This window comes from Lampetra fluviatilis, chromosome 56 (assembly GCF_964198595.1).
Source record: "Lampetra fluviatilis chromosome 56, kcLamFluv1.1, whole genome shotgun sequence".
NCBI classification, from domain to species: domain Eukaryota; kingdom Metazoa; phylum Chordata; class Hyperoartia; order Petromyzontiformes; family Petromyzontidae; genus Lampetra; species Lampetra fluviatilis.
This window is the reverse complement of record NC_136330.1, coordinates 7,043,586-7,058,578: the sequence shown is the minus strand read 5'-3', so window position 1 is coordinate 7,058,578 and position 14,993 is coordinate 7,043,586. Positions and strand designations below refer to the sequence as shown.

General features: G+C 51.3%; 1 protein-coding gene across 1 annotated transcript in view; it reads left to right on the top strand.

Moving 5' to 3' along the window:
• LOC144950131 (E3 ubiquitin-protein ligase rnf213-alpha-like) overlaps positions 1-5,867 on the top strand; it is an 88,769-nt gene extending 82,902 nt beyond the window's left edge. Inside the window, exons 48-52 of the mRNA XM_078880192.1 lie at positions 364-441; positions 944-1,138; positions 1,704-1,793; positions 3,754-3,935; positions 5,680-5,867. Coding sequence (XP_078736318.1) covers positions 364-441; positions 944-1,138; positions 1,704-1,793; positions 3,754-3,935; positions 5,680-5,836 — 702 coding nt within the window. The 3' untranslated portion in view covers positions 5,837-5,867. The remainder of the gene's footprint in view (positions 1-363; positions 442-943; positions 1,139-1,703; positions 1,794-3,753; positions 3,936-5,679) is intronic.
• Positions 5,868-14,993: the final 9,126 nt, after the last annotated feature.

Genomic DNA, 14,993 nt, shown 5'->3' with positions numbered 1-14,993 from the left:
CGCAGCAAGTTGGCACAGTAGGGGGCACGGGTGGTGCATCTGACAGTTATCTCAGTCAGTCAACCCATGGCACCCGGGTCTGTCCCGTGCCCTTCTGCCAATGAGCCTCTCACACATCACATGGCCTCAAAATGCACCTCGCGTGGTACAAGGATCGGGGTGATGCCAATTGCGGCTGTTGTTCATTTTTTGGGGAGCGATGGTGCAGTGGTTGGCGCACTGTGTTTAGAACCCGATGACCCAAATTAGATTTTTGCTCGCGGCCAATTTCGGTGACGACGATATGAACTGTTCTCTGGGCCTCCGCTAGGACGACTCAGCCTGTAAGGCTACACGGGGGATCTCTGTCTTTTTGTGTTTCAGGATCTGCCCACACTCGTCTTCCCCCAGGACCGGGACTTTTCGGTCCTCTTCAGCGATCTGCGCCTCAAACTGCCCCAGGTAACAAATTGCACCCAGCCCAACCACGTAACCTCCCCCCTAAACCCCACCCACCTTCCCTCCACACCACCCCTTTCCCGACACCACCACCACCATCCCCCATCATCCACCACCCCTCTCCCCCATCACCCCCCCCCATCCCCCACCACCCCTCCCCGCCCCATCCCCCACCTCCCCCCCATTCCCCACCAAACCCCTCTCCCCCATCACCCAACACCCCGCGCTCCCCCATCACAACTCCCCCATCATTTCCCCCCCCCCGCCCTGTTTCCTACTCTTCCCCCTCCCCGTGTTTCCCCCTCCCCCCCATCCCTCCCCGCCTGTCCCTCCCCCCCCTTTTCTTCCTCCCCCCTGCCCCCCCCGTTTCCTCTTCCCCCCTGTCCCTCTCCCTCCCCCCCTGTCTTCCCCCCCCCCCGTCTCTCCCCCGATCCCTCCCCCCGTTTCCTCCTCCCCCCTGCCACCCCCCGCCCCGTTTCCTCCCCCCCCCCCTGCCACGCGCCAGGTGGCTCTGCCCAGCGCCCTGCAGGATCGTGTCCGTGGCCAGCTGCGGTCGTTCCTCTACACGACGGAGGCCCACTCGGCGGTGCAAATCGTCGCCGGCTTCCTGGCATCCGGCGGCGGCGACGGCGAGAGCGGCCTGCGCCCGTTTCTGTGCGACACCATCCGCATGAACCAGCTCTCCCCGCACGTGCTGCAGGTGGCCGCCCCCCCGCCCCCCCAAACCCGACCGACGCGTTCGTTCTGCCGCAACGTTGCCGATTTATTCGTTGTTTTTGTTTTACTTCGTTGGGAGCGCGGTAGAAACTCTCCATCGTCGATCAGCGTCCCTGTTCACGACCCATCGCCACGTAGCTCGGTGGGGCCTCACGTCTGGTACAATGTCAATATATCTTTAATTTTCATCTTCTTGGTTCTTTCGGTAAAGTCACGTAGAAGGGAAATAATAAAATAATAAAAATAAAACAATCAAATAATTCTCACGACGTTTCGACCACAACGCAAGCAGCCGTCCTCAGGTGAATACCAGGTCTGTCGGAAAGACACCTGAGGACGGCTGCTTGTGTTGTGGCCGAAACGTCGTGAGAATTATTTTATTATGTTTAATTTTTGTTATTGTATTATTTTATTATTTCCATACTACGTGACTTTACAGAAAGAACCAAGAAGATGAATCCCTGCAGTCACGAAAGCTTTAAATCGAAATCTTTAAGTTTGTTTAAAGTTTGCGTGTGTGCGATCCCCCCCCCCCCATTCCACTGCAGGTGCTCGAGGCATGCCGACTCAAGCACGTGACTTCGCTGTGGCACGTGCTCTCAGCCATGCGGTCCGAGCACTTCCTACTGAATAACCAGGTGAGACGGCCTTGGGGAGGGGATGGTTTTAGTTGTGTGTGTTTGAGCGATTTGTTCACCTCTGTTTAACACGTAGGCTTTCGCGAACAGTATTATATTCATAATAAAGGTTTTTGGATTAGATCGCGTTATTTATAAATGTGTCGCAACCCTCCACCACCCGACATCAGTAAAAAATGTGTCACGTTGACAAAACGCCAATTAGTGACTTCTTCAGGCCCACCGGTGTGTTTGCAGAATTCATCATTTAGATTTCGATGTAAAGCTTTCGTGACTGCAGGCATTCATCTTCTTGGTTCTTTCGGTAAAGTCACGTAGAAGGAAAATAATAAAATAATAAAACTTTTACAAAATAAAATAATTCTCACGACGTTTCGGCCACAACGCAAGTAGCCATCCTCAGGTGAAGAACAGGTCTGTCGGAAAGACAGCGTCTAAATGAACACCACCCGGCTTAAATATACGCTGTCAAGCCTGGTGGTGTTCATTCAGACGCTGTCTTCCCGACAGACCTGTTCTTCACCTGAGGACGGCTGCTTGCGTTGTGGCCGCAACGTCGTGAGAATTATTTTATTAAGTTTTATTTTTATTATTTTATTATTTCCCTTCTACGTGGCTTTACCGAAAGAACCAAGAAGATGAATCATTTAGAATTTGAATTCGACGTTTCGCTGGTAATCACATCCAGCATCTCCGGGCAATTGGCCGTGTCGGGTGGTGGAGGGTTACGACACATTTATAAATAACGCGATCTAACCCAAAAACCTTTATTATGAATGTTTACCTCTGTTGGCGCTTTGCACCACGATCATGTTTTTGTTTGTATCGCGTTTGTTGTCATAACGTCCTGAAGTCCCTGTGACGAAAGAGCTTCATTGCTCATCGGATTCCTCTTGCAGCATCAATACATATTCCGATTCTGATTCCGAACTCGACTAACGGGGCACGTCTCGCTCAGATTACAGAGACACATGGAGACCCATAGAGATGCATAGAGATACATAGACACCCATAGAGATCCTTAGAGATATACAGTGACCCATAGATACCCTTAGAGATGCATAGACACCCATAGAGATATATAGACACCCATAGAGATCCTTAGAGATATACAGTGACCCATAGATACCCTTAGAGATACAGTTACCCATAGATACCCTTAGAGATACTTAGTGATTCTTAGAGACCCATAGAGATATGTAGAGATGCATATAGGTGTATAGAGATCCGTAGAGATACATAGAGATACACAGAGATACATAGAGACCCACAGAGATGCATAGAGACCCACAGAGATGCATAGAGACCCGTAGAGATAGACCCTTACAGAAACTTAGAAGTACATAGAGATGCATAGAGACCCATAGAGATGCATAGAGATACACAGAGACCCATAGAGATTGCATTCAAAGACCCATTGAGACCCATATGGACGACCAGACGCACGCACGGACAGACTGAGAGACGCACGCACGGACAGTCGGACGGACGCACCCAAGGAGAGACGCAGCTACATCTGCCGACCAACGCCCGCATGACGCCGCCGACCCCGCCGCAGAGGTCGCAACCGGGTACCCGATACCCGTACCCTACCCAATACCCGGCTACCCGTACCCGGCCGGGTACGGTTACGGGTATCCGTTTGCGATCCTGGTGCGGCCGGGTACAGGTACGGGTAGGCCATGAGTCACTGGTGAGTCACCGTTTGTCACTCATTTCCCAACGTCTTGTCTCTTCTCACAATTCAAGTTCCTAGAATCAACCCACCCGCGCCTGCAACATGGCTTCATCCCAGAGGTCGCAATCGGGTACCCGATACCCTACCCGATACCCGGCCGGGTACGGGTAGGGTACGGCCGGGTACGGGTACGGGTACCCGTTTGCGACCCTGGTGCGGCCAGGTACGGGTACGGGTAAGGAATCAAAACCCGTTTGCGACCTCTGCCCCGCCGCGTGCCAGGAGCCGTTCCCACGGCTGCCCTCGGAGAGCTACCACGAGCCGCTGAGCTCCGCGCAGGAGGAGCGGCTGAGCGCGCTGCTCGTCGGCCGCTCTGGTGGGGCGCTGTCGGCCCTGGCGCTGGCGCTGCACGGCTTCATCCTCCTGGCGCTGTGCCGCAGGGGGGCTCATGACGCCCACTGGGGGTAAGGCGACTCGCCACCGGATGGGGCGGCGGGCGGGCGGGGGGGTAATGTACATGTTGAAGCTTTCGTGACTGCAAGGATTCATACTCTTAGTTCTTTCGGTAAAGTCACGTGGGTAAAAAATAAATTTAAATTAATAAAAGTAAAATAAAATAAAAATCACGACGTTTCGGAGGCAACACAAGCTTCCGTCTTCAGGTGAAACTGTCACAGCAAAATATCTGTACCTTATATCGTGGTTAAATTTACCCACCCAGCAGTATAACAAAAGCAGTAATTGACCACTTCACAACTCCTCCTCCCTCGCTGCCCTTCCTGGCTCCTCCCCCCTCAACCACTATATAAGGTACAGATATTTTGCTGTGACAGTTTCACCTGAAGACGGAAGCTTGTGTTGCCTACGAAACGTCGTGATTTTTATTGTTTTATTTTTATTAATTTTTATTTCATTTTTTACCTACGTGACTTTACCGAAAGAACTTAGAGTATAATGTACATGTTGTTTATGCCGTTTATTGTGAAAATTCCATCACAGTTCCTACGATCACTGTTTCATTGGTTCCATGGCTTTATTTTGGTGATTTCGAAAAGTGTATTGGTTTGGCCATGTTTGTTTGTTGTAGTACAGAGTTAGACTGATGGCCTTAATCTAAGTTGTCTTGTGGTTGTTGTTGGTTGTTTGACTTGCATCCCACTGGGATTTTTGCACACTGCATTGGTGTACGGTGTTTTTTTCTGCAATATTTTGCTGTCTTTTCTTGGATTTTCTGTTTGCACTCAGTCACATATTCACTTTAAGATGTTTTTTTGTTCATGTTTTTGTTTTTTGTTTGTTGCGGTTGCACCCGATTCAAGAGCCGAATGGCTCACAGGGCTACACCTAATCAATGAACTTGAACTTGAATGAGGGTAACTCGCCGGCGAGGGTAGTGGGTGGACACGGGCTTAAACGAGCACCTGGTGGGCAATGAACATCAGCACGGGGGGAGACAAAGGCGGCCGGGCGGGCGTGGTGCCGGCCACCCCACGCCCTCGTGTGCCGCGCCAGCCTTCGTAGGCGCTGCTACTTCTCGCTCGTTGCTAACACCACTTGCCACAGGAGTCCGGTTGAAGGCTACCCGGGGGACCTTTGTCTTTGGGCGCCATGCTGGCGAGATAGAGACTCCCTCGCCTGGTATGCTGGAGATCGAGGGTTCGATCCCGACCCTGGCGCCTGCTGCTGTATATTTGGAGTTTGTGTGTCTCTCTCTCATCATCATCACGTTGGCTAGGAGATGTTGACTACCTCGCCTGGTGTGCAGGAGGCCATGGGTTCGATCCCGACCCTGGCGCCTGCTGCTGCAGTATATTTGGAGGCTGCGTGTCTCTCATAATCATCATCACAGTGGCTATGCGATGTTAACTACCTCGCCTGGTCTACAGGAGGTCGTGGGTTCGATCCCGACCCTGGCGCCTGCTGCTGTATATTTGGAGGCTGCGTGTCTCTCTCTCTCTCCCCGTGGTCGCGTGGATTTTTCTCCGGGTCCTCCGGCATCTCCTCTCCACATTTAGAATCCAACGTCACCGCGGCGTTCACAGTCGTTTGACTTCTGCTACGCATTGGGCTCATCATCGACGACGACGACGACGACGAGCCCACTTCGTTGAGCAAGCCACCACCATTCGTGACGGCCAAAGGGAGCTCCACGGCTGGCAGCGGTTCTAATCTCGTCCTTCACTTCGTCCCCTTCGTCCCCTTTGCCAGGTTGGCGGAGACCCTGGCGGCCGAGGGCATCGAGTGGCTCGTGGAGCAGGACCTCGACGCCGAGGTGACCGTGGGCCAGAGCGCTGCCGTGTGGCGGGCGGTGGTCGCGCACAGAGAGCGCAGGAGGACGTCTCTGAACAACGACCACAGCGCATGAGACGAAGATGCCCCCCCCTAACCCCCGTGTAGCCTTAACCCCAACGACTTTTGAGAGTCTGGCACTTAAGAGCGGCGTTCTTCGCTACAAGGCCACCAGGGCGGGGACCCCCCCCCCGCCCTGGTGGCCTTTAGTGCGACTCCTATGACGGGCCCCCCCCCCGACAATATACAAATGAATTTCGATTTAAAGCTTTCGTGAAATAATTCTCACGACGTTTCGGCCACAACGCAAGGACGGCTGCTTGCGTTGTGGCCGAAACGTCGTGAGAATTATTTTTTAATGTTTTATTTTTATTATTTTATTATTTCCCTTCTACGTGACTTTACCGAAAGAACCAAGGAGAAAAATATACAAATGGTGACCACCCCCCCCATTCCCCCACCCGCATCATCATCATCATCAGGGTGATGTTGTCACAAAGCCCCCCAATGGTTTCAGATGTCGTAGCGGACACACAAACACACCGATGACGTCTTATCGGGGAAGGTGTCCACCTCCACCAATCCCCCCACCCCCTCCTCTGAGAATGAGTGAAGAACACTGCACGAGACAAAGGTGACCCGCGCAGCCTCCACACGCTGTGGGGGCAAGTGCCCGCGTTGGAGACGCGGCAACGTCGACGACGAGAGCCTCCGTCGTCCGTCAACCCACGGGGCCGCTGGCGCCAGGCGAGGTGTCGCCACCCGAGTTCGATACCCGCCCACGGCCGCGGACGACGCCGGCGCTGGGTCTCCTCTAGGTTGACTCGGCCTCAAATGGAGTTTCTGGTGCGGTGTGTGGTAAAAAAAAAAGTTAACAAAATCAGCAGCACTGGAGAGACAAAGGCGGCCGGGTGTGGTGATGGCCACAACCACCCGCTCGAGTGCCACAGTGCCGGCCTTCATAGATGTCACTCGCTAACAGCACTTGCCCCCGCAGTCTGTTAAGGGGGGCTACACGGGGGGGTCTTTGTGTTTGTGATTGCCAGTCGGCGAATTTAATTTGTAGAGATGACCCACTCGTTGCTAAGCCGAGATTATTCAGTACAAGGACGCAGCTATGGTCGAAAGTTGCAATCTGTTGGTCGAATGTTGTACTCTGTTAGTCGAATATTGCACTAAGTTCGTCGAAAGTTGCAATTCGTTGGTCGAATGTTGCACTTGGTCGAATGTTGTACTCTGTTAGTCAAATATTGCACTCGGTTCGTCGAATGTTGCACTTGATTGCTCGAATGTTGCACATGGTTAGTCAAATGTTGCGTGGCGGTTGCGCAGTGTAAACGCACCACGTTAATGTGAATATTTTATTTGTACATTCCAGTAAAGTCAGTGCGGTGTCAACGATGCACGTGTACTTTCTATCATGATCCCGGAGTGTACATTAAACGACGTCGCTAGTGCTGGGCTGAGGAGTTTATTTCTGTTGTTGTTGGTGTAAGGCACTACCACTACAACTGCGGTACGAGGTAGGGCCACATCCACTGCAATCTGATGTGGTACCCGCCCCAGTGACGCGGCACCGGCGGTCGAGCGACTTCGCCACTCGTTGCAGAGGCGCGCGGTTCGAATCCCACGGGCAGCCCTGGTTAATACCGCGGCGGTGGTGGCTGTGGTACTCGCCGTCACATATACGACTGCCACTGCCATGCGTCGTCTGAGCAGAAGTTAAACTGAACTTTATTTTACCAAGTAAGGCCCCACTGAGCTATGTAGCTCTCTCTTCAGAAGCGGGCCTGGCTATCACAAACGATGGGGGCCAACGGGAGTGGCTTATCCTCGTTTGTGTGGACATTTAAAGCAAGTAGCCAAATGCTCCAGGCCAGTGTCCTTGACTCGTTTTCAGAGGGGCGTGTTGGGCACTATCGGCGATAAAGACATCGCCACTCTGTGTGAGGGCCGCCACACATTTGAAATAATGGGTGGGGATTTGGACAGCGTCACGACGATGATGATGATGGTGGTGGTGGTCTGGCGTTTTCACCATTTGTGTACTGTCGGGTTGGGCCGCTCGTCAGGGGCCGCATTGAAGGCGACCCTGGAGCCCCGCCAGTGGGCCCGCTAGGCCTCGGCAAGGTAAGGTAAAAGTTAAAAGGTAAAAACAGCGAGCATACCTTTACCCTACCTTGTACCTTACCGCAATACAATCACTCTACCCTTACCTTTTACCCTTTAGCAGGGAAGATAAAAGGTAAAAAGCAACGAGCATACATTTTACCCTACCTTTTACCCTTACCCCATACAAATTACCCGATTACAGGGTAATTACTGGGGTACTACGACATGAAAAAGGTGTATAACGGTAAATGCTAGGTAGAGTGCTTTATTCATATAGAATACTCTCGATTATTCCAATTTTACACGCTTTCTTTGAACTCACTCTGTCTGTTGTCGTTATTGTTGTCGTTGTTGTCATTGTTGTCGTTGTCGTCGCTGTCGTATCCTCAAATCTTGTAACTCAATTTTAACACACTTCCTAATGTGGTATCGACTGCAAACTTGGTATACGTATGTTATAATGGTGACAATACTATATTATATCACTAAAAAAATACATATTTTTAGGCGATCTTTTGTATATGTTATGTTTCGGCTGGGCTCTAATTGTCTACGCTCAACTGGCGTTGGCTGTAATTGGCCACAGTCCCTTACGTTATGGCAAGCTTCGGGGCCACTTCCTGGAGTCGTGGAGTTCTTCCATTACTCGTACATTTCATAAAAGCGTGTTTTAAAAAAAAGTTAAAAAAAAATATTACTTATTAAATGGAGGCCACGGACTGCGCCACGGAGCTTCTAGCGGTAAACAAGGCACCGTATTTACCGGATAATACTTCGCGCTACCTTTACCCTACCGGGTAATTCTTCCGAGCTACCTTTACCCTACCCTTTACCTTACCCCTTGGCATGTCGACACCTTTACCCTTTTACCCGGTAAAAAGGGTAATTTACCTTACCTTGCCGAGGCCTAGGGCCCACGGTGGCCTCGCAGTTGTAGCGCTGTAAATGGGCTGCGGGCACTTACCTGCAGTAGCAGACAGGGCCCACCAGGGGCAGTTACCTTGCACCGGCAGGGGGGTCGCGACATTCCCCAGCCCTAAAGCAGGAGGGGGCTGCGGGGTGTTCTGGGATCCCCCGAGACCCCCCCCCCCCTGGAAGGGAGGCGTGGCCAGAGGCTGACACACCTGGGAGGTGTATCAAAATGTTGATGATGGTGGTGATGATGATGGTGATGATGGTGGTTTGATGGTAATGATGGTGGTGGTGATGGTAATGATGGTGGTGATGATGATGATGATATGGTGATGGTGGTAATGATGGTGATGATGATGGTGGTGATGGTGGTGGTGATGGTGGTAATGATGGTGTTGGTGATGATGGTGGTGGTGATGATGGTGGTGATGATGATGGTGGTGATGTTGATGGTAATGATGGTGGTGATGATGATAGTGGTGATGGTGGTAATGATGGTGGTGATGATGGTGGTGATGGTGATGATGGTAGTGGTGGTGATGATGGTGGTGGTGATGTTGATGGTGGTGATGGTAGTGATGATGATGTTGATGTCTCTGTGGGCCAGCGGTAGAGACCCTGGGAACCCCCTGCCCGACGTCCTTGTGTAACGGCGTAAGTGGCTTATCACGTGGAAATGTATAGCAGAAAAATACTCTAAACGCGTGATATCGATTCTAAAAGTGGAGGAGGGGGGGAGGGGGAACCGGAGGACCCGGAGAAAAATCCACGCGAACCACGGGGAGAGAGAGACACTGCAAACTCAGGAGGGGCTGGCTGACAGCCGTTCGGTCCTCGGATGTGGTTTTTCTTGCAGGCATCGAACTCGACAGCCGTGTTCAGTGCACAGGTCGGCGGTCAGGTGTTACGATGTCGCTGCAAGACTCATCGACATTCACAGACAACGATTGCCAGAACCGGCGCTAAAGAGGGGGTCCCACAGAAAAAAATCCTGGAAAAAACAGCAAAGTCTTCTAGAAAAAAACACCGCATTTCAACGCTGTGTGCAAAAATTCCAATGGGATGCAAGTCAAACAATAACAACCACAAGACAATGTAGATTCACGTCATCAGGCCAACTCTGTACCACAACAAACAAACATGGCCAGACCAAACCGTCCTCAAAATCACCAAAATTAAGCCACAGATGGGAATGATGACCGTATGCGTCTAATAGTCTCCGGAAGAGGGCGGTATAGGCCAAGGCACTCACTGGACACACTAAATATGCATTTTTTTGAACACTCGCAAACGCGTCAGAGTCAAGGCCACGTTGTGGGTTCGATCCCGACCCTGACTCCTGTATATTTGGAGTTTGCGTGTGACTCTCTCTCTCTCATCATCATCACGGTGGCTAGGAGATGTTGACTACCTCGCCTGGTATACAGGAGGTCGTGGGTTCGATCCCGACCCTGACGACGCCTGCTGCTGTGTATTTGGAGTTTTCGTGTCTCTCTCATCATCACGGTGGCTATGAGATGTTGACTACCTCGCCTGGTATACAGGAGGTCGTGGGTTCGATCCCGACCCTGACGACGCCTGCTGCTGTATATTTGGAGTTTGCGTGTCTCTCTCTCTCCCCGTGATCGCATGGATACGCCTCCGGGTCCTCCGGGACAGGAGTGGTGGGACAGCGGTAGTAGGAGAGGAGTGGTGGGACAGGAGTGGTGGGACAGCGGTGGTGGGAGAGGAGTGGTGGGACAGGAGTGGTGGGACAGGAGTGTTGGGACAGGAGCGGTGGGGCAGGCGGTTAGTGGTTGCAGCAACTCCCTGCTCCCCAAATATAACAAAGACAAAGATCCCCCATATAGCCTGCGACAGATTGTCGGGCAAGTGCTGTTAGCGAGTCGCACCTATGCAGGCCGGCACTGTGGCACACGAGGGGGTGGGTGGCCAGCACCACCTCCGCCCGACCGCCTTTGTCTCCCCAGTGGCGATGTTTACTTCGCCTTTTCCCTCCACATTTAGCATCAATATCATAGCGTTGAGAGTATTTGACTTCTGCTGTAAATGTCCACGTGATGACGATAAAAGCCACTTCGTTGAGCTATCATGCGTGATAGCCAGGTCGCGTCTGTTAAAATAGACTACACGGCTCAGTGGTAAAATAAAAACGTGAGTTTAGTGAGTTTAGTAGTCAGCAGTAGCAGTTTCATGTATGGCGCCTTATTCTGTGGCACTGCAGCAATTATAAAATGTGGAAAGATGGCAGTGTTTGAGATGAATAGTTGTTGGCGAGAAGAGATGACAGCAGAGATAGGGAGGGAGGGAGGGATAGGGGGTAGAGAGATAGAGGGGGGTGGGTTACATGAAGCAAAGCATTAAAAAAAAACTTTTAAAAACTAAATGATGAACGAAGCAAAGTGCCGACTACACCGAGCATCTTCCTGTTTCCTCTGCATCGTAAAAAAAGGAAGGGGAGGGAGGGAGTAGAAGGAGGGAGAGATGGAGGGGTGATGAACGCCAAACCGCTGAATTGTCTCCAAGCTAGCACGGCTCACGGAGCAGAACGCGTGGGAGAACACCCCCCGCCCGCCCACCCACCAACCAAACCGCCCACCCATCCCCTAACTCACCCCCCTAACTCACCGCCCTAACTCACCCCCCTAACTCACCCCCCGTCCTCAACTCCGAGCTAGCTGCCTCTGACCCATCGTCATGTGCCCTCCCACCGTTGGAGGGAGGCCTCGAAAAGCCGTCGCTAAACTCGAAGACGTTCGTTTGACGACCACCCGCAGCTGGCAGCGCGGAAAATCCGATTGGCCTGCCGCGTGGTCGGATTTTGTTGGAGGTCCTGGGCCTGCCCTAGGTTGACTCAGCCTAAAAAATGAGTACCTGGTGCTGTGTGTAAACATCGCCACTGGGGAGACAAAACTCCGATCCAGGTGCCTACCCTGGCTCCTCCCCCCCTCAACCAGTATATATACAAGGTCGGATCTCTTAGAATGTCTCTTTACTTGATACAGCAATCGTGCTGTGACGGTTCCACCTGAAGACGGAAGCTTGTGTTGCCTCCGAAAAGTCGTGATTTTTTTTATTTTACTTTTATTAATTTTAACTTAATTTTTTTACCTACGTGACTTTACCGAAAAAACCCTAAGCGTATGAGACAAAGGCGTTCGGGCGTGGTGTTAGCCACCCACACGCCCTCGTGTGCCGTGCCGGCCTTCATAGGTGCTCGCTAACAGAATCTGCCGACGTCACTGGGCAATTTGTCGGCGCTGCTCCACGAAATCGGTGCTCCTCGTTGGAGCCAAAATAAAAACCGACCTTCGCGGGCATCTCAAACGTAAAAACGAGAGAGGGGGGGAGAGAGAGAGGGCGTGGGCTGGAGTTCCGCCATGTGTGGCTGACCCACGCCGTGCTTCTGCATATGTAGATGCCACTGGTTCTTCAAGTTCTGTAGATGTAGAAGCCACTGTTTCTTCACATTCTGCAGATGTACATGCCACTGGTTCTTTACGTTTTGTAGATGTAGATGACACTGGTTCTTCATGTTCTGCAGATGTAGATGACACTGGTTCTTCGCGTTCTGCAGATGTAGATGCCACTGGTTCTTCACGTTCTGCAGATGTAGATGACACTGGTTCTTCACGTTCTGCAGATGTAGATGCCACTGGTTCTTCAAGTTCTGTAGATGTAGAAGCCACAGTTTCTCCACGTTCTGCAGATGTAGATGCCACTGGTTCTTCACGTTCTGTAGATGTAGATGACACTGGTTCTTCACGTTCTGCAGATGTAGATGCCACTGGTTCTTCACGTTTTGCAAATGTAGATGCCACTGGTTCTTCACGTTCTGTAGATGTAGATGCCACTGGTTCTTCACGTTCTGCAAATGTAGATGCCACTGGTTCTACAAGTTCTGTAGATGTAGATGCCACTGTTTCTTCACGTTCTGTAGATGTCGATGCCACTGGTTTTTCACGTTCTGCAGATGTAGATGCCACTGGTTCTTCACGTTCTGCAGATGTAGATGCCACTGGTTCTTCACGTTCTGCAGATGTAGATGCCACTGCTTCTTCATGTTCTGTAGATGTAGATGCCACTGGTTCTTTGCGTTCTGTAGATGTAGATGCCACTGGTTCTTCACGTTCTGTAGATGTAGATGCCACTGGTTCTTCACGTTCTGCAGATGTAGATGCCACTGTTTCTTCACGTTCTGTAGATGTAGATGCCACTGGTTCTTCATGTTCTGTAGATGTAGATGTCACTGGTTCTTCATGTTCTGCAGAAGTAGATACCACTGGTTCTTGATGTTCTGTAGATGTAGACCCCACTGGTTCTTCACGTTCTGCAGATGTAGATGCCACTGGTTATTCAAGTTCTGTAGATGTAGATGCCACTGGTTCTTCGCGTTCTGTAGATGTAGATGCCACTGATTCTTCACGTTCTGTAGATGTAGATGCCACTGGTTCTTCACGTTCTGAAAGATGTACATGCCACTGATTCTTCACGTTCTGTAGATGTAGATGCCACTGGTTCTTCACGTTCTGAAAGATGTACATGCCACTGATTTTTCACGTTCTGTAGATGTAGATGCCACTGGTTCTTCACGTTCTGAAAGATGTAGATGCCACGATCGCGGTTGAACTAACGCCTCTCGATCCGACCAGGCAAATGGACGTACGGGAGCAGCTTCGTTCGCACCTCTGAGAATTCGTAAGTCGAATGTCCGTAAGTTGAATGTCCGTAAATCGAATGTCCGTAAGTCGAGGCGTCGCTGTACGTTGTGCGCTCGCACTCACTGCTGGTGCCAAATGTGCGCGTGTTGGCACACGACGCGTTCGTGACCAGCAAGCCACCCCCTCCCCCCCTCATCCACTCATAAAGACACGAGGTTTACATTATTATGATTGTTGCCGTCGTCATCATTATTAAGTTAGCCGAGTTCAATTGCCGGTCACGGCTAAAGTGCTCAGCCACCGGTTCCGCACGTGACACTTCCTCGTAGAATTTCGATTTAAAGCTTTCGTGACTGCAGCAGGGATTAATCTTCTTTGTTCTTTCGGTAAAGTCACGTAGAAGGGAAATAATAAAATAATAAAAATAAAACAGAATAAAATAATTCTCACGACGTTTCGGCCACAACGCAAGCAGCCGTCCTCAGGTGAAGAACAGGTCTGTCGGGAAGACAGCGTCTGAATGAACACCACCAGGCTTGGCAGCGTATATTTAAGCTGGGTTAGGGGAGGAAGGGCGCCTTTCCGACACTCCTCTTCTTCACCTGAGGACGGCTGCTTGCGTTGTGGCCGAAACGTCGTGAGAATTATTTTATTTTGTTTTATTTTTATTATTTTATTATTTCCCTTCTACGTGACTTTACCGAAAGAACCAAGACTATGAATAAAAATAAAACAATATTGTTTTATTTTTATTATTTTATTTTTATTTTATTATTTCCCTTCTACGTGACGACTTTACCGAAAGAACCAAGAAGACGCTTCCTCTTAGGTCAACTCAGCCTTGAGTGAGTGCCGGGCTTCGGGCGGGTTAAAGGTCGTGGAGACAAAGGAGGTCCTCTGGGGGGGGGGGTTGGCATTCGTGTATGGGGGGAGCGGTGGTGTAGCGGTCAGCGCGCTGCGTTATGGACCCGGGTTTTTCGAAACCCGCTCACGGTCACCAACACCGCCAGTGACGATTGTCTGGACCGGTCGTGGGACTCCCCCTAGGTCGACTCGGCCTCAAATGAGCACCTGGTCGAGGTGCGTTGTGAAACATCGCCACTGGGAGACAAAGGCGGCCGCGCGTGGTGATGGCCACCCACCCCCTCGTGTGCCGCGCCGGCCTTCGTAGGTTCTGCTACTCGCTCAGAGCACTTGCCCCAACAGTCTGCTGACGCTACACGGGGGACCTTTGTCTTTGTGAGTGTGCACGTGTGTGTAGGCGGATGTGGCAGACACAGGGAAAACACAACCATGCGTGGGAGGGAGGGGGCTAAACCGACCACATGAAGCGACTATTCACCCCTCTCGCTCTCTTTTAAAATTAAATTTTTTAACTTTGCTTTATGTAAACCTCCACCTCTCGCTCACTCTCTCTCGCTCACTCTCTCTCTCCCATCTCCCCCCTTCCTTACATCTTCTCCGCACTCTCCACCCCTCTCCCTCCATCTCCCTCCCCCATCTCCTCTCCATCTATCCCCTCAATGCTCAATTTATCCCTCTCTCCCA